General features: G+C 37.9%; 1 protein-coding gene across 1 annotated transcript in view; it reads left to right on the forward strand.

Moving 5' to 3' along the window:
* stxbp1a (syntaxin binding protein 1a) overlaps positions 1-19,907 on the forward strand; it is a 38,875-nt gene that overhangs the window by 13,308 nt on the left and 5,660 nt on the right. Inside the window, 21 exon segments of the mRNA XM_051878755.1 lie at positions 3,832-3,881; positions 4,179-4,260; positions 6,215-6,291; positions 6,566-6,644; positions 7,011-7,019; positions 7,022-7,113; positions 8,582-8,600; positions 8,603-8,744; positions 9,011-9,094; positions 10,819-10,968; positions 12,080-12,164; positions 12,166-12,188; positions 12,293-12,353; positions 12,775-12,840; positions 12,945-13,025; positions 15,341-15,479; positions 15,583-15,692; positions 15,816-15,860; positions 15,862-15,918; positions 16,014-16,099; positions 17,611-17,765. Of these exon segments, the coding sequence (XP_051734715.1) occupies positions 3,832-3,881; positions 4,179-4,260; positions 6,215-6,291; positions 6,566-6,644; positions 7,011-7,019; positions 7,022-7,113; positions 8,582-8,600; positions 8,603-8,744; positions 9,011-9,094; positions 10,819-10,968; positions 12,080-12,164; positions 12,166-12,188; positions 12,293-12,353; positions 12,775-12,840; positions 12,945-13,025; positions 15,341-15,479; positions 15,583-15,692; positions 15,816-15,860; positions 15,862-15,918; positions 16,014-16,099; positions 17,611-17,765 (1,692 nt within the window).

The following is a 19,907-nucleotide window of genomic DNA, read 5'->3' on the forward strand; positions in this document are numbered from 1 at the left end:
ATAAGCTACTCTGAGTTCTGCTGTTTCTACAAAAAGAAACATCCTGCACTTGGTTTTTTGATTGGTTTTCCTTGTATCTGAGGCTTGGCATGACCTTTTGTAAGGGAAGTCATACTTTATTTATTTGTATTTGATGAAAAAACATACTCCTTTCCAACAGGTCAGAAATTTGACAAATATGTTTTCATATAAGTCAAATAAGTTTGCTCTCAGTTTGATTAGCTTTAGCCCTCATTCACATAAATAGTTGGAATCATTGCTAAATCTCCTGTCAGCTAAACTGCCTGCTAATCTCTTCACATTTATTAAAACATGCCCTGTTTAAACACCCATAATCCATCTGGATTCGTCCAAGACTGTTTTCATTCCACAGAGGAGCTTAACTCTGTATCACTGCACCGGCACAAATGTCAAAACCACAAAATCACCCTGAGCGCCTTTATTCTGACACTACAACCAGATGGCTAGCATTGCAATCATGCTAATATTGGCCCCAACACACAAACATGGTTGCCTCCGCCCAATCGCTGCATGATGGGATTACTTACATCAGAGTGAATAAGAGAGATCAGCCACAGAACAGAAAGAGTGGCTACACAGAAAGAGACATAGATTCGATTCTCAATGATTTGCTATGTTCATTTAACATTGTCTGTAAGCAGCACAATCTTGGCATCTGAACAGAGGGAGATTCTGAAGATAGACAGATTCAATTTGCTGCCATAGCGAACGCTGTCTCTGTACATCTTTGTGGTCTCATCTGATAGCGCCCCAGCTTCCCAGTCTGCGACAAATGCACTTTAGAGCGAATGCACACTAAATATACACACTGAATGTGTTCCCTTTTTGTAAATACAGAACAGTATGGCTTTCATTCTCATGTGAAGCATTAGCATAAACACATAATTAGCATAAGATAAAAAAGTATAAAGACACAATAGGATTAAAAATAAATAAATAAAAATCAATTGTGAATTTATCTTCTACAATGTGACTTTATAACTGACAATTGCCACTTTTTTTCTCATAATTCCCGGTTTATATCTCACATTTGGCATTTTGGTCCTCATAATTATGACTTGATCTCTCACAGCTGGTGTTTTTTTCCTTCATAATTCTCATAATTTTATACAGTATCTCACAGTTGCTGCCTCCCCCCCCCCCCCCCCCCCCCCCGACTTTGTCTCACAAATTTGGCATTTTATTTCTTGAAATTGTAACTTTAAATCTCACAATAGCCATTTTTTCTCAAATTTTACTTTATATCTCACAATCTTAATCAGATTTTACCTCTCACAATTGACTTTATTTCTTGTAATTGTGAATTTATAACTCACAGTGTGACATTAGATCTCACAATTGCTGTTTCTTCTTGTATTAGGGATGTTATATTTCAAAATTGCTGCTTTTGTATCTCACAATTTCTGCATTTTCTCATAGTTGCGACTTTATATCTCAGAATCTGACCTTGTGAGCCTACTGGGTGGGGCCCAGCCAGTCCATGTTACATGCCTGATTAAAACATTTTTTACCTGCATGACCAGATGAGCTGGATTTCACAAATATTTCAGCAGTCAGAGTGTTCTTTATTGAGAGACGTTTCTGTGAATTTTGATGTGATGGATGCCAAAAAGCTCTGCTGAAAGAAAGGAGACTGAAAGCAAGTAAAAGGAGGAGAGTGAGATAATCCATTTTAGTAGAGGACCAGCGGGCACAGTCAGGCTCAGGTGTGACAGGGACAGAATGGGCACATACAGACACACATGACAGACGATGAAGAGAGATAGCTTCATTTTTTGATTGTATAAGATATTTATATACTCCTACACACCAGTAGCCATTAACATCATTCATTAGCCAGCAAACAAGCTGCTTCCTGTCAAATACAATGCATTGTTGTTTTTTTTTGTATGGCGCAGGCACGACCGCAGACAAATGCTGCTCTTAATTGCTTCATGATTGTATGTCCTTTGATGAATCTAAAGCTGTTCTAAACTGTCAAAGAACTACTAAATTAAAGCAGCAGCTATTAAATCTAAAAATAGGTAAACTATTATTCAAAAGTTTGGGGTCAGTAAGATTTTCTTTTAAAGAAATTAATACTTATATTCAGCAAGGATGCAAAAAATTGACAGTAAAGACATTTATAATGTTACAAAAGATTTCTGGTTTAAATCAATGCTGTTCTTTTCATCAAAGAATTCCGAAACAATCCTGTATCATGGTTTCCACAAAAATATAGGCAGCACAACTGTTTTCAACATTGATAATAATAAGAAATCTTTCTTGATCAAATCAGCATATTAGAACGATTTCTGAAGGATCATGTGACACTGAAGACAGTAATGATGCTGAAAATTCAGCTTTGATTCAAAGGAATAAAATACATTTTAAATATATTAAAATAGAAAACAGTTAGTTTAAGGTACACTATGTAACTTTTTTTTTGTTCAAAATTTACAAAATGTATAGAACGAGCGAGTACATCATGGATCCATCTACCAAATTGTGCTTTTGTCTTATCCTGAATCACTATGGTATACACATATAATAAGTGTTATTTTCAGAAATTCAGACTATTTTAGATCGAGCTGGACGACAACCGCTGCAGATTAGCCCAGTACCCGCGTGACTCGGCATAAGAGAAGTAGCTCCGGCTACAGTGTTCTTCCTCAAGATGCATGCAGTTTTGTTTATTAACCGCTAGAGCGGCAAAAGTAACTTAGTTCCTTTAAACTGTAATAATATTTCACAATATAACTTTTTTTACTGTATTTTTGATCAAATAAAAGCAGCCTTGGTGAGCATAAGAGACATCTTCAAAAAAAAAGTTGATCCCAACCCCAAACTTTTGGATGGTAGTGCAGATGCTACTTACATTAGTTTATTTTGGGTAAAAAGGTATAAATAGTGATAAGGCTTGACGTTAACACCCGTCAACCCACCAAATCCGGGTGGATTTCAGCAGTTACTCCTACTAGCCACTTTAGCGGGTTGAATTTTATATATAATATATACATTTTTTCAATTGTAGTCTTTTAAAAAGGCACAATAAACTAAGTGCAATGTAGTGTTGTCAAAAATATCGATTTTTCGCTAAATCAATACTGAAATATCTGAATCGCTTTCAGTACTCATTTTCTGCGACAGCGAGTTGACGCACAAACCCGCCTTCCCTCACTCATTAATTTGCTCTGGATGAATATTGTTGGTGTTACAGGGCTTGAAATTTCGGCGTGGGATTGTGCATATTGCGTATTATTTTACTGATTCCTGCAGATCTTGTGCTCACACCCAAAGTCGCCTCTCAATAATAAATTGAGTTTGTTTTTAGTGCTCATTGTGGTTAAACAGTCAAAAACAAAATAACGTCAAAATGCTGGTCTTGGAGAGTATTCAAGTAAACACAGTCAGTTATGCTTTAAGTGAGTTGTTGAGAAAGGAAACACATTAGTTTCAGTACTATGGGTCCGTGTGTGAGGTCTTAAAGTGACAGCAGCCTAATTATACCTGCTGCTAAATTCTGAGATCACATTAAAGATATCTATATGGCAGTTTTTCCCCATGGTATTGATGTCAAAATTGTGGCCAGTGAAAATGCTGTGTGGCTAGTAACTGGGAAACCACTAGCCACAGTGGCTGGTGAGCAAAAAAGGTAATGTCAAGCCCTGATAAGTAGTACTATTCACATAAAATGAAAATGGAAGTTATTGTTTAATTGCACATATTTACACTTGTAAATGAGTAATGACAGATGATAATTCCTACAAATTGAGATGTGTATAAACTGCTAATATCTGATGTTTGATGAAATTTTCTCTTCTTCTGCAGAGATTATGAATGATGTCATCAAGAAGGTGAAGAAGAAGGGAGAATGGAAGGTAAGACAAACTCATTCACCCCATCACCATAGCAACCACTCTCTCTTTCTGTCACGGCACCACAGTTTTAATCTTTCATTGAGTCCCTGAGCCGCAGGCCAGGAAATCTGTGTGAATAATTAAGCCCAAATAATTTTATTCATCCTATTACACTTGTACCACATCGCATGCATATTTATTTTGGTGCCCATATTAATAAATTAAAGTTAAACATAAGCAACGTGGTACTGCATTGTTGTGGGTGAAATGGGCCTTAGAGACTCTCTCATCATTTCTGCTCTCTATTTTTCTCTGTAGGCTTTAATAGTGGACCAGCTCAGCATGAGGATGCTGTCCTCTTGCTGCAAAATGACTGATATTATGACAGAGGGCATCACTAGTAAGTCACTTTTTGAATTGTTTACTTACAAGTGAAGAAAAAAAGTGTCCCTTTGTTGCTAACAACTAGTCTACAGCTCCTAGGACACAAAAAGAATCTGAAAAACTCAATTTATCTGGAATGCATCATATTCAATTTAATTAAGCAATAGGTGACAAGATGTTGTGCTATATTATGAATAGGTGTAATGCATGGCACACAGTTACAACACCCTTCAGCTCTGAATATATTCACAATAGTTGTACAAACATCTGATTAACATCTTAAAAGAAAAACACTTTACTTTCTAAATCATAAACCTCACTAACATCTGCTAAACGTTGTTCTACAAGGAAATAGTTTTGCTAAGCATCATATGTGACTTGACTTTGAGGGAGAATCGATTTCAATAATTTGGCTAAAATTAGGTGTGGAAAAGTATGGAAGCTTTCTTTTGCCGCAGTATAAAATTTAAAAAAGGTAATTGTGACTTTTTTATCTTGCAATTCTGACTTTTTTTCTGAGAAGATATAAACTCGCAGTTATGAGAGAAAAAACAGAATCAGAGTCAGAATTGTGAGTAAAAAGTTACAATTACCTTTTTTAATCGTGAGTTTGTATCTTACAATTCTGACTTATTTTTTTTTCTTCATTTTGAGAAAAAAGTTGTGAGTTATGAACTGAAAAAAGTCAGAATTGTGAGTTTATATCACTAGGTTTTGGAATAAAGGAACCAAACAGACATTTTGTATATATGCTATCAGAGCAGTGTTATTTTAGTATTATTTATAGATGATTACGGTTTTTATTAACACTTTTAAACGCACTGGGGCTCTTCGCGTGGCAGTCAAAAATTTCTTTTTTTTTTTTTTCTCTCAATGAAATGAATATACTATATTTCAGTTTGATATTTTGTATTTTCAGGGAATTTTATGGTCCTAAATTTTATTTATGGAATAGTCAGGATCCATTTATTACCTGTTAATTACTTTATGAGCATAGACCTGAAAATGAAATTTCCAACTTAAACTGTCATAAATCTTAAATGCTTTGGAGCACAGACTTAAGTTTGGTCTCTTTTTTAAAGACGATACACTGGCAGATTATTGCTGAAGTGGAAAAAAGTTTAATAAGTGAAAAAAAAAGTATAGAAGTTTAAGTTTATCATCATAAAAAATGCATAAAAATACTATTTTTAAATTTTTTATGAAATATGTATTTTCCAAAACAGGTTTTACTCTAGATGTGTGAGAAAAATCAAAGCCATAAATCTAAACAAGTTGTGTTCCAATTTGATATCCTCAAAAAATGAGCTTTCAGTAAGATTTTATTTGGGCGCAGTAACCAAACGTTTCCACTAGATGAAATTAGCTTCCCATTTGTTTCCAATGCGGTCATTTTTGATCGCGAGAAATAACTATTTTTTCAGGACCATTTAACCTTGTTGAATCATGTCCTGTTTTTGTGTGTGTGTGTAGTGTGTGTGTGTGTGTGTGTGTGTGTGGTGTGTTGTTTACAAAACCAAAACCTTTACCAAGTTTCGTACCATTCTGATTAAATAAAATATTCATAAAAAAATACAAATAAAAAATTGGTCAAAAATGACCGAACAGCACCAGAGGGGTTAATAATATAAATGTTATTACTATTAATAATACTGTTATTAATATTATAGTTTTTATTAGTTTTAATTTTATTTAATTTTGGTATCATTTAAAATAATTTTGTTTTTTTATTTTATTATTTAAGTTGAATTTACTTTTATTTCAGTATTAGTTTTAGATTCAGATTCATTTTTTCTAGTTAGTAATTTTTAGTCAACATTTTTTGTTTAGTTTAAGTTTTCATCTAATATTTATATTTCATTTTATTTCTGCTTTATTTCAGTTATCAAAAAAAGGATAATGATAAAAAAAACTTTGTCAGAAAAGCTGCTTCTATAACTGGCTTACTGTTTCTACCTTTATCTCTGCAGTCGTTGAAGACATCAATAAACGAAGAGAGCCTCTCCCCTCCTTGGAGGCCATTTACCTGATCACCCCAACTGAGAAGGTACTCAAACATGCTCATTACAGAAGATTCTAATGAAGCAAAACAACAGCAACAGCATAGACATTCGTCTCACAGTGTGGAGGCGGAACCTTCACACTGTACACACTAAACATATGTCACTCTCTAACACATATACACACACCCACACACTCACACACAGTATTGACACAGCGTACACAAACTCTCGTCATTTCTGTTGGCCATTGTGGTTGCTATAACAACATGCACACGTAAACACACTCTTATCTAAAGCTTGTTGTATTTCTCTTACCAGTCTGTGCAGACTCTCATCAATGACTTCAAAGATCCCCATTCAGCGAAATATAAAGGGGCTCATGTGTTCTTCACTGACTGTGAGTATCTCACTGTTCAAGGGCCCTGGAAGCATAATATGCACTACAGTATTAATGGGACCACGCTTAAATCTAGACTAGCACATAAGCACTCAGCGACAATTTATAATGAATAGATATAAATGTGACTCAAACTGAAATTATTTGTTTTGTGATCATATGAATTAAACATCAGATAGTGTCTAGTCTGACTCCATACTTTGTTACAAAATAATAAAAATGATAGAAAATTAAAAATGTAATCCATGTAGTCTGTCCACACTGAAAATACTAAAATTAGTATTAGGTGGCATAACATGTCAAAACTCCAATAAACTGCTTTTACGGCTCGAAATGATATGTCAACCATCCATGTGTCTCTGACAGCCTGCCCGGACCCCTGTTTAATGAGGTGGTGAAGAGCCGTGCCTCCAAAACCATTAAAACCCTAAATGAGATCAACATTGCCTTCCTGCCCTACGAGTCCCAGGTGAGCAATTTCGGGAGTGGAGGGGAAGAGAGAGAGAAAAACTATAGGGAATATTGACAATCCATATAGAGACTCCAGAAGCAAGTCAGTGGACGTAGAAATAGAGTGTTCCAGAACAGCTCTGAGGCTGGGGGGGGATGCTGTCTGGCCCACAATGCCTGCTGCTGAGCTGTCTGTTATGATTAATTCAGTGGAGTCATAGGAGAAGTGCGTTTCTCCTGGCGTGATGCTGCAGCTCAATGCTTTGCGAGCCCGCCTCGTTCAGCAGCACATAATTGGCCGATGCAGCATTCACAGAGAGCCTCGGCCAATCAGAGGAGGTTATGAGAGGGAACAAGCATCAAGGGGAACCCATCTGCTGAACAGAAGGATAGTCATGTGACCTTGTGTGTGCTGACAGGGGGTGGGAGGGGTGGTTGTGCAGACCTACACAGATAAGCAGTCTACCACAGTCAGAGAGATGTAGCACAGATTTGGCCACAGGAAACACAAGACAGGAAGGAAAGACTGGTGACACCTCAGTCAGCTGAAAGCTATCCCTCATAGCAGTTTGGAAACCGGAAGTACAGAGGAACACATTTTATGGCATTTCTGTCACAGGACTTCAGCATGGGACAAAATCACAGTCATGAATTAATTTATTTAGAAATATACAGAATTTATTTATTTATAGAAGAAATGGGGGGAAACATATATACTACTGATCAAAATTTTCTATATATTAATAATATATATATATATATATTATATATATATTTAAAATATATATGGCATGGTTTCCACAAAAATATTCAGGAGCACAATGGTTTTTAACGCTGATAATAATAGGAAATATTTCTTTGAGCACCAAATCAGAAAATAAGAATGATTTCTGAAGGATCATGTGACACTGAAGACTGGAGTAATGATGCTGAAAATTCAGCTTTGCCATCACAAGAATAAATTACATTTGAAAATGTTAAAGGGTTAGTTCACCCAAAAATGAAAATAACGTCATTTATTACTCACCCTCATGCCGTTCCACACCCATAAGACCTTCGTTAATCTTCGGAACACAAATTAAGATATTTTTGTTGAAATCCGATGGCTCAGTGACATTTCCTCTATCAAGATCCATTAATGTACTAAAAACATCTCAACTGAGCCATCGGATTTCAACAAAAATATCTTAATTTGTGTCCGAAGATGAACGAAGGTCTTACGGGTGTGGAACGGCATGAGGGTGAGTAATTAATGACATTATTTTCATTTTGTGTGTGAACTAACCCTTTAAATAATAAAACAGTTGTTTTAAATTAATTAATGTAATTTAAAGGTATTTGTTTTATGAGCCCCTAAATGGCACGTAAAAAAGCTAAAAGATTCTGAAAAAACTAAAAAAAAAATGGGTAAAATGTCAGCTGACTGATTTGCTTGTTCGCATTGCCTCTATCTGTAATGAGTATGAATGTGTAGTGTGTGTGTTTAGGTGTTCTCTTTGGACAACTCTGTGCCTTCCAGAGTTTCTACTGCCCTCATAAGACACAGCTGAAGAACCCTGTGATGGAACGGTTGGCAGAACAGCTGGCAACACTGTGTGCCACGCTGAAGGAATACCCTGCTGTCCGATAACCGAGGGTAAGGCACGAGGGGTTGCGCTGGTTCCGAGTCTTTAACTCAGGCTCTTAATAACTGGCCTGTTCCTATATCTGACCTGATGTTTCTGATGGTGCCCTTTTACACATGCAATCATATTTATCCAACATACATACAATTACAGCAGAACTAGTGGACAAGACAGATGCCAGTCATCTCTGGATCAGATTCCAGGAAGTGGCTGCTCGTTAGGATCAACAGAGCTGTCTAAAGTTCGGTCTGTCTGTCTGTCTGCTCTAATGCTCTGATTCTCTGTGCACAGGGAGTATAAAGATAACGCCACTCTGGCTCAGTTGCTACAAGACAAACTGGATGCCTACAAGGCAGATGATCCACAATGGGGGAGGTGAGCGGCGCATCACAGTTCCTGCACTGCAGGAGATAATACATGTACATATGAGTATGCTAGAACAGGGGCATGAGGGAACAGAAGTAGCTTCCAGCGGATTCTTGGAAAGATTTCGATTTTGTTAAACCATAAAAGAAGAAATTATGACTTAAAAATATTATGGCTGTCAAAGATTAAGTTCAAAGAAATGCAAAACTGACCAGTATTAACCCTTCACTACCCTGGTCTTGCTGTGAACAGACGGCCACATACACATGGTTATCTTGTGTGTCTGGTGTAGTGACAAATTGGGATAGCTTAGTTTATACACAATTTGCACTTACCCTACATATACTCAATCATCTTTAATGTAATTATGTAATATTAAGTGTTAAATGTCCATATATTTCAGTTATAAATAAAACAAATTAATGATGTTCAATTATTCACTTAATAGGCTATTATTATTATTATTTATTATTAACAGTTAAGAAATTACAGTAACACTTTACAATAAGGTTCATTAGTTAAACTTTAATTATGTATTAACTAACATGAACTAACCATGAGCAATACATTTGTCACTGTATTTACTACTCTTCGTGTAACGTTGTTAAGGAAAATACAGTTGTTCATTGTTTGTTCGTTTGTTCACAGTGCATTAACTTATGTTAACAAGATTTTAATAATGTATTAGTAAATGTTAGAATTAACATTAGAAAAAGATTATATATTGCTGTAGAAGTGCAGTTCATTATTAGTTCATGTTAACTAATGTAGTTATCTAGATGTTAACTAATGAACCTTATTGTAAAGTGGTTACCGAAATACGTTCAATGGTTTTATTATGCGCTAATGTTAACTTTTTTGAAATTATATATCATTCGTATATAACTTACTAATCATTAACTGACAGTTTGGGGAGACCTGATTTCGAAGGAGGACCTGATTTGTCATGACACCAGAACACGACTCACTCTCGAAACTGCGATGACTGACACCGTGGTAAACCATATAGCTACCTTCTGGTCGGCGTCGCGTTGCTATCCGCTATTCTGACCATATTTGCCTAAAGCACAGCCGACTGAGGCGTCCTGTTTTGCTTATGCTTGGAAAGTCGCGCTCTTGCAGTGTTGCAATGTTCACCAATTATAAAGCGTTTTGCGCTTGTTTAAGCTTGGTCTCATAAAGGTGATTGAGTTACAGGAGTTAAAAGTGAGCAGGTACGTGATATTTTGGGTCTTATTTCAGCATAAAGGCATTTGGATTTATTTCAATAATGGGCTTGATTATGGGGCTTGTTCTTGTTGGCTGTTTTTTTATAGCAAGAACTGGCATCCAGGCTCGGACCGCTTTTCCCTGTGTTTTCTTGCACCGCACACATACAGAAGAGAGAAACATCTCTGATGCACATTAAAATACGTAATTAACAACTAGTTGTTCAGTTCGGGTACTGTACACACAGCATAGAATTTTTGTAGAATGTGGTTGAGGTAAACTGAATTTAGCTGCAGTGTGTACGTAGCAATTGATCTGGATGGGATTCATGTTATTCCAAAGAAAAGAAATCTTCCTTTGCATAATCTGTACCAAAATGTAATTCTTCCTCTGAAACGACTTCAGAACTTCCATACTGAGAAATTTGAGCTGCTTATGTCAGCTTCATTCCTGCCCACATTATTATGTTTTGTGGCGGCTTTGTTAATCTAAAAATGTCTTGTGGTGAACATGAACAAGAATAGATTTTCTGTCTCTCTCCAGGGTCCAGACAAGGCTCGCTCTCAGCTCATTATTCTGGACCGGGCTTTCGACCCTGTCTCTCCTGTCCTGCACGAGCTCACCTTCCAGGCTATGGCCTATGACCTGCTGCCCATCGAGAATGATGTTTACAAGTAAGTTAAAAAAATAAATAACTTATATATATATATATATATATATATATATATATATAGAAACAATAATATTGTTAAATATATTTACAATTTAAAATTATGGTTTTCTGTTTTAATATACTTTAAAATATAATTTATTTCTGTGCTGCAAAGCTGAATTGTCAGCATCATTACTCCAGTCTTCAGTGTCACATGATCCTTCAGATATCATTGTAATATGCTGATTTATTATCAATGTTGGAAACAGTTGTGCTGCTATAATATTATTTATAACCTGTGATACTTTTTCAGGATTCTTTGATGATTAAAAAGTTAAAAAATAGACAGTATTTATTTAAAATAGGAATCTTTTGTAACAATATACACTATTGTTCAAAAGTTTGGGTCAGTAATTTTTTTTCTTTCTTTTTTTTTTAAAGGAAATTAATACTTTTATTCAGCATTGATGTGTTAAATTGTTAAAAAGTGATAGTAAGAGATTTATATTGTTAGAAAACATTTATATATTGAATAAATGCTGTTCTTTTTAACCTTTTATTCATCAATGAATCCTGGAAAAAGTATCACAGGTTCCAAAAAAATATAAGCAACACAACTGTTTCAACATTGATAATAACTGAGTATCAAATCAGCATATAGAATGATTGCAGAAGGATCATGTGACACTGAAGACTGGAGTAATGATGCTGAAAATTCAGCTTTGCATCACAGAAATAAATTATATTTTAAAGTATATTAAAATAGAAAACCATAATTTTAAATTGTAATAATATTTCACAATATTATTGTTTTTTTCTCTATTTATTATGAAATAAATGCAGCCATAATGAGCATAAGGGACTTCAAAAACATTAAAAAATAGTAATGTTTCCAACTTTTGACCGGTAGTGTGTGTATATATATATATAAATATATATATATATAGATATGTATTTAACATATTGACTATTATCATAGGATCATTATTAACAAATACAAGTTTATATGACCATCCTTGGTCAATTAACAAGAGAATACACTGTATAAATGTATAAATATCTAATATATGTATGGATAATCTATAAATACTAATATATATATATAAATATCTGTTTGATTTGTAATCTGGTAGGTATGAGACCAGTGGGATAGGTGACTCTCGTGAGAAGGAAGTGCTACTGCATGAAGATGACGACCTCTGGGTGGCGCTACGGCACAAAACATATTGCTGAAGTCTCTCAGTGAGTAAAAGCTTACTATTTTCAGCCTCAAACTCTGGTTTTCCTGTAATATTCCCGGTCAGTAAATGTTCTCTTTCTCCTTTTCTCATTTCCGTCGCTTGCAGGGAGGTGACACGCTCCCTGAAGGAATTTTCTGCCAGTAAACGGATGAACACTGGAGAGAAGGTACACTGGAGTCTGGCCGGGGGGGGGGAGGGGCCTGGAGGAGAGATAAAATGAGGAGTAGAAAAGAGAGAATAGTGTAGCGTGGTGGGGCGAGGGAGGATAGCCTGGCAGATGAGATTGCGTTGGCAGCCAAATCTAAAGCATGATGGCTGACTCATGTGAAAGCACTGTGAGGCTACAGCAGGATTAGTATTGATTGACTTTACTGACACAGCACAAGCAAACACACATAAACACACATTTCTGCTGTGACGTACTATATGCAATATGTGAAAATCTAATATAGCATAACAGCTTTTTTTATTGCACTGTTTTTACGTACCTACTGTAATTTGGCTCACTGGATCCCGTGTCGTGTCTTGAGGCAGCGTCTGACCTCTGCTTTGCTGTCCTTTCTGAGAAAGTCCTGTGTTTCTTTCAGACCACCATGAGGGATCTGTCTCAAATGCTGAAGAAGATGCCGCAGTATCAGAAAGAGCTCAGCAAGGTGAGAGAGGTCACAGGATATGTGCATTCAGCCAAACGGAAAACGCCTCATGGGAATTGCAGCTCCAATATTTACTCACTGACCCTTAAAATCTGTCTCTTTAGTACTCAACCCATCTGCAGTTGGCCGAGGACTGTATGAAGCACTACCAGGGAACCGTGGACAAGCTGTGCCGTGTAGAGCAGGTACAATTTCACCCCAGACATCAGTGCCATGGAATAGGGGGTTTGTGAAAAAAATTTGACTTAAGAACTGAATTATTTTAACATTCACATTCACCAATTGTGATAATATTTTTACCATTTAGTTCTGATATTAATTGCACTTTTTATTATTATTGATTCAGTTTAAAACTAGTGCTGTCTACTGTAAGAAAAATATTTACTTAAAAATTCTCTTTTTTTTTTCTTCTTTTTTTACCAGATTATATTTTAACAATTTGCTCTTTTACAATGAGCCAGTTAATGGAAATGTATAAACAATTCTATAAACATTTGTGAAAAAATGGGTCACTCTCAGGAGCTCAGCGAATTCAAGCGTGTAATTTTGTGAATTCAAGCGGTACCGTGGATAGGTTGCCACCTGTGCAATAAGTCCATTTGTGAAATTTCCTCACTACTAAATATTCCACAGTCAACTGTTAGTGGTATCATAACAAAGTGGAAGCAATTGGGAACAACAGCAACTCAGCCACGAAGTGGTAGGCCACGTAAAATCACAGAGCGGGGTCAGCACAGTGCGCAGAAGTCGCCAACTTTCTGCAGAGTCAATAGCTACAGACCTCCAAACTTCATGTGGCCTTCAGATTAGCTCAAGAACAGTGCGTAGAGAGCTTCATGGAATGGGTTTCCATGGCCGAGCAGCTGCATCCAAGCCTTACATCACCAAGTGCAATGCAAAGCGTCGGATGCAGTGGTGTTAAGCACGCCGCCACTGGACTCTAGAGCAGTGGAGACGTGTTCTCTGGATGTGACGAATCACGCTTCTCTGTCTGGCAGTCGATGGACAAGTCTGGTTTGGCAGGTTGCCAGGAGAACGGTACTTGCCTGACTGCATTGTGCCAAGTGTAAAGTTTGGTGGAGGGGGGATTATGGTGTGGGGTTGTTTTTCAGGGGTTGGGCTTGGCCCCTTAGTTCCAGTGAAAGGAACTCTTAATGCTTCAGCATACCAAGACATTTTGGACAATTTCATACTCCCAATTTTGTGGGAACAGTTTGGGGATGGCCCCATCCTGTTCCAACATGACTGCGCACCAGTACACAAAGCAAGGTCCATAAAGACATGGATGAGCGAGTTTGGTGTGGAGGAACTTGACTGGCCTGCACAGAGTCCTGACCTCAACCCGATAGGACACCTTTGGGATGAATTAGAGCGGAGACTGCGAGCCAGGCCTTCTCGCCAACATCACTGCCTGACCTCACAAATGCGCTTCTAGAAGAATGGTCAAAAATTCCCATAAACACACTCCTAAACCTTGTGGAAAGCCTCCCCAGAAGAGTTGAAGCTGTTATAGCTGCAAAGGGTGGGCCAACTCCATATTAAACCCTACGGATTAAGAATGGGATGTCATTAAAGTTCATGTGCACGTAAAGGCAGGCGTCCCAAAACTTTTGGCAATATAGAGTATATGTGTGTGTATATATATATATATATATATATATATATATATGTTGTGTGTGTGTGTGTGTGTGTGTATACCGGTCTGTTACTAGTTAGTTTGTTTACCTGCTTGCTGCAAAGTCTGGTACGTGAAATAATATTATATACATTTACACATAATATGGTTAATTGTTGGCATAAATGACATAGATCCTGAATTTCCTTCGTTTTAATAAACCAACTAAATTGCTACTGTATATCCGTTAATATATATTTTAGGCACCGGGTCACGATTTGATTAACTTGACCGTAATAGGACTGTACAGTGCTATAATCATATATCCCTCCTCTGTTTTTGGCTTCTAGCAGGTTAAAAAAAAGACATTTTTCATGGGCCGTTTATTCTATTTCTATGGTGTAGGGTGGAAAGCAGGCAAAGTGAGAGGAGGTGGCGGGAGGGAAGTATAACACAGGAGCTGCTCGGAAAAGTTACCCACTAGATCACGATTCATTTTCAATGAGGGGGTGAGCAGAGCGGAGCGGAGGAGCAATGAAACTGCCACAATGAGCGATAGAGTATGAAGTGTGTGTCTAAAGCTGTGCCACGAATACCAACTTGTCTATATCCCCTTTACCAGGATCCGCCACTGGTTAAAATGATTTAACTATGATAATTAGGTGCAAACCATGGATTTTACCTGTATTTATATTGCAAGGAAAGGTATAAGTATCTGCTATTTAGAATTTATAGTTTACATTATGTAATTCAAATAGCGTATCTTTACTACACGGTACTAATTTATTACTATTGATACTAAAAGTATCTGAAAGCATCAAGGTAATTCTGTTTTTATTACCATCGTTTGAGCATAATTATTAACTGCGCTCTATCACCCGGCAGGATCTCGCTATGGGAACAGACGCAGAGGGTGAAAAGATTAAAGACCCCATGAGGGCCATCGTGCCAATCTTGCTGGATGCCAACGTCAGCACCTACGACAAGATCCGCATCATCCTGCTCTACATTTTCCTGAAGAACGGTTAGGGAGTCTTTGGCAGCCATTTTTATACCTCAGTTTGCATGTCATTGCCCTGATCAGCCATTTTGTAACGTGGCTCGTATGTGCATGTGTGGCAAAACAGGGATCACGGAGGAGAACCTTAACAAGCTGATCCAACACGCCCAGATCCCTCCTGAGGACAGTGAGATCATCACCAATATGGCTCACCTGGGCGTCCCAATCATCACAGATGTACGCTATTCCTGCCTTAAGCAACAATTAATTCTCACTGGCTGCTAAAGCATTGTACAGTTTCTCTGACCTGCCATTGACATTTGTTTGTTGTTGTTGTTGCTTTGTTTGTGTATGCTGCAGTCTACTCTCCGCAGAGGCAAGAAGCTCGATCGTAAGGAGCGTGTGAGGCGAGCAGACCTACCAACTCTCTCGCTGGACCCCACTGATCAAGGATATCATTGAGGTTAATGCTGATCTATAGAAATTTGAAAAAAAAAAAAATCTGTTTGTAAAACTGTTTGTGAATATGTGATCTTACTTTGTGAATCAATCTTGCAGGATGCTATTGAGGACAAGCTGGACACCAAACATTACCCATACATATCAACACGCTCGTCCTCTTCCTTCAGCACTTCTGCAGTCAGGTACGCACGCTTATCAAGTTGGGTGAAATTCAGAATTTAAGGTTCCCTTTAAATAATCAGTTGGAATTTGAATTGACCACAGCAGTTATATTAATTCCTTTAAATATCCTATCATTTCTAAACACTTCAAAATCAAATTTACAAAGTAGATTTTCAAAGGCCACACACATTCAAACTCAAATACACAGGTGAATACATGCATTTTTGTATTGCACAAGTCGAAAGATAGAAGTAACTTGGATCAATAATCATTTGAGCAGAGGGGTGGGGAGAACATTGAAATCAATACCGTGATTGGTGGGTGGTGCGATGTGAGGTAGGGGTGAACACCAAGGCGCTTTTTAAATTCAGTGGAGACTGGGATATTTCCTCAGGGTCAGCAGTAATGATCCCGGCACACTGTTCTGCTTTCAGGACAAACAAACCAGCACAGCTCCTGTAAACAGTAACAGAGGCAAAGCAGGAAGTCCCTGACTCCCACATAGGAGAGCTGGGAGCTGGTGGGTCCCATTGCATAGCTATTGATTGGACCTCGAGATCACCAGTGTTCACGGCGATTTCCCCTCATTATGCTTGCAAATGGCGCCACATCTCCACTTCCTTCCACTGTAGCCAAAATATCTCAGAAACAGTCATTGACAATTACATTATTTGGAGCCCAAGTCTGAGCGGTAGTGACCCCCAGGTGGAGCTGTGGTATCAAGGTCCCGCCCACATTCCCGCTCCCGCAGAATCATTCGCAAGCACAGCTGTCAATCATGACATTACAACCCGTTTTTATAGCATCAAATAACCAGTGTTGGGGAGTAGCTAGCTACAAGTAGCATCGCTACTAGTTTAACTACATTTTTCAGTAGCCTTGTCAGTAACTCAGATACTTTTAAAACAGTGTAGCTTTTCCAGTAGCTAACAATTATTCAGTTATTTGTAATAATTATCATTGTAAAAAAAAAGTTAGTTTCAATGTAGCTAGCTAGTAACTTGTAGTGTAACTAACTACTTTTGCAGAAGGTAGCTTGATTGTAACTTAACTACTTTAACTTACGAGTAGCTTTAACAACACTGCAAATAACTAACTAAATTTAAAACTAACAGTTGAACATACATCTGTATGATAAGAACTACCTACAATGACAGAAACCATCTCTGGAAAAAATTATTTTTTAAGTGTAATTGTTTTTTTTTAGTTTGTCTTGCATCCCATTCGATTACATGGATAGGGCGGGGTTTATAACCAATAATGCAGCCAGCCACCAGGGGGTGATCGAAATATTTTTGCTTCACTTTTCAGGACACTTGCTGTACATACTTTGATATATGTCATAATTCAGTGGGCAAGTGTGGTGAAGACAAAACATTTGTGTAAAACAGCTCTAACTGTTGCTACTAGAAGGCCATAAATAGTACTGCAACAACAGATACCTTCACTGCGAAACAAAGATGATTCCATTTTTTGGTTTGAAAAAAGTACCTTGAAGTTGACATGCTTGAATGTGTTTTTCCCATTGCAGTGCCCGATATGGCCACTGGCACAAGAATAAAACCCCTGGAGAGTACCGCACAGGCCCTCGCATCATGGTCTTCGTCATCGGGGGCGCGTCCTTTAGCGAGATGCGCTGTGCCTATGAGGTCACACTGGCCAATGGCAAATGGGAGGCCATCGTTGGTGAGTCTGCAGAGGATACTGCTAAAAATCGCTGTAAATTCAAGAGATATTAAGCAACCACCCTTTAAATCCTTAGATTGATACCTTTAGCTTTAACTATATATGTGTTGATATGTGTAATCAGACTGGCAAATCTGTCTTGTATATTTTTCCTGTGCTCTTGTCTTGTATTTTGTGCTTGTCATGTTTTAACTGCTTTTAAATTGCAGTCGTGAGCCTCTGCTGTGTTCACGAGTCTATGTTCGTAAGTTCTTCTGTGTGTCTGTTTTGTGTGCGTGTGGATAGGGTTTTTATACTTAAGATGTGCAGTTGTGTTTAGAATTGTCTTTTTATCATACCTTTAAAGGGTTAGTTCACACAAAAATTCTGTCATTAATTACTGTCATTAATTGTCGCTCCAAACCCGTAAGAACTTCGTTTATCTTCGGAACACAAATTTAGGTATTTTTGATGAAATCTGTAAGGTATCTGGCCTCCAATAGACTGCAACACAATTACCACTTTCAAGGACCTTTCAATGTGATTACAGTGGTTCAACCTTAATGTTATGAAGCAATGAGAAAAACCAAACAAAATAACGACTTTTTTCTCTTCCATGTCAGTCTCCTACGCAGTTGACGTTGTACACACAGTGCAGTGCTTCCGGGTTCTACGTCAGTTGTTATTTTTGATTGTTTTCTGCGCACAAAAACTATTCACATCACGTAACATTAAGGTTGAACATGGACTATTTTAATGATGTCCTTTACTACTTTTCTGGGCCTTGAAAGTTGCAATGACAATGCGGTCTATAGGGTGGTTCAGAAACCTCTCGGATTTCATCAAAAAATCTTAATTTGTGTTCCGAAGATGAACGAAGGTCTTACGGGTGGGGAACAACATAAGGGTGAGTAATTAATGACAGAAATTTCATTTTTGGGTGAACTAACCCTTTAAGGTTTATGGCAGCCAAAACAATTTTTTTGTGGATGTTCACATTGAGATTGACTCAGTCAGCAAGTCGCTAATTGGTGTTTCTACCTGACTGCTGTAATCAGACGGTGGATCATGTGAGCTCCACTGTCTGCACTTCTATTGCGTTGCTTTACAAATTCTCAAATGTTCGCAACATTAACATCGGCCTTCGGTTCACTCTGTTGCTGCAAATAACTGTCAGTGGTGAACACCCCTTTAGAGGTTAATTCTGAAGAAAAACTGTATCAGTCTGTTGTTTTCCAGAAGAAAACTGAGCATTTTCACAATCACATAGGAATTTCTAATTGGTGGTTTTTGGGCGAGTTATACTGTACAGTTTTGTCCAAGCATGAGGTCTTTATCACTATCTGAGATGAACAAAGCAGTTGAAGGACCTCAGTGAGACAATTGGCTACTAATTGTGAATCTTTGTGGAATAAGTTACTATACATTTAGTTAGGAGGCCTACGAGTTGCAGAGTCCTTCAACGATACATCCACCCAGAGCTTTCAAAAATCATTTTGTCAGGGTTCTAGGATAATATTTCTGAACATCAGGATCTACGGATGGTGGGAAATGGTGTTTTAACCCTCTTTTGTCCCCATAAAGATTAACGGTGGTGAAAGAACGTGAGGTGCGGTGTGAGATTAATTCTGAGCGTGAAGCCACCTTTGTTCCTCCGCAGGTTCTACTCACTTGCTCACCCCAACCAAATTTCTAATGGACCTGCGGCACCCCGACTTCCGAGAATCCACTAGGGTGTCCTTTGAGGACCCTGACCCCTCAGAAGAGTGAGAGAGAGAGAAGAGGGAAGGGTGGGAGAGAGAAATCACACTCTGACAAAGTAAAGGCAGCCGAACAAAGAAACCCTTCTGAACCCCCACAGCACAAGGGCTTTCTTTTCTTGCTCCTGTTACCACACTCTACCGTTTTATAACGCCACCACGCCTCAGGGATGGGTGTCCGGCTCCTGCCTCACTGAAAAGCCGACCTGCAAGTCTCATTCAGGCTCTGTCTTCTACTGGGACCAGCCAATATTGATCTGCCTCGATTGGCTGGCTGAATGCCCCATTCAGAACTGCAGTGGGCGGAGCCTTTTTTTGAGTGACAGATGCAGGTAGGGGTCCTGACCCCATCCCTGTTGACCACATCCTCTTAGTTGGGTGGATTAAACTGCATTCTTCTCAC

Source organism: Ctenopharyngodon idella, chromosome 21, assembly GCF_019924925.1.
Source record: "Ctenopharyngodon idella isolate HZGC_01 chromosome 21, HZGC01, whole genome shotgun sequence".
Lineage (NCBI taxonomy): Eukaryota > Metazoa > Chordata > Actinopteri > Cypriniformes > Xenocyprididae > Ctenopharyngodon > Ctenopharyngodon idella.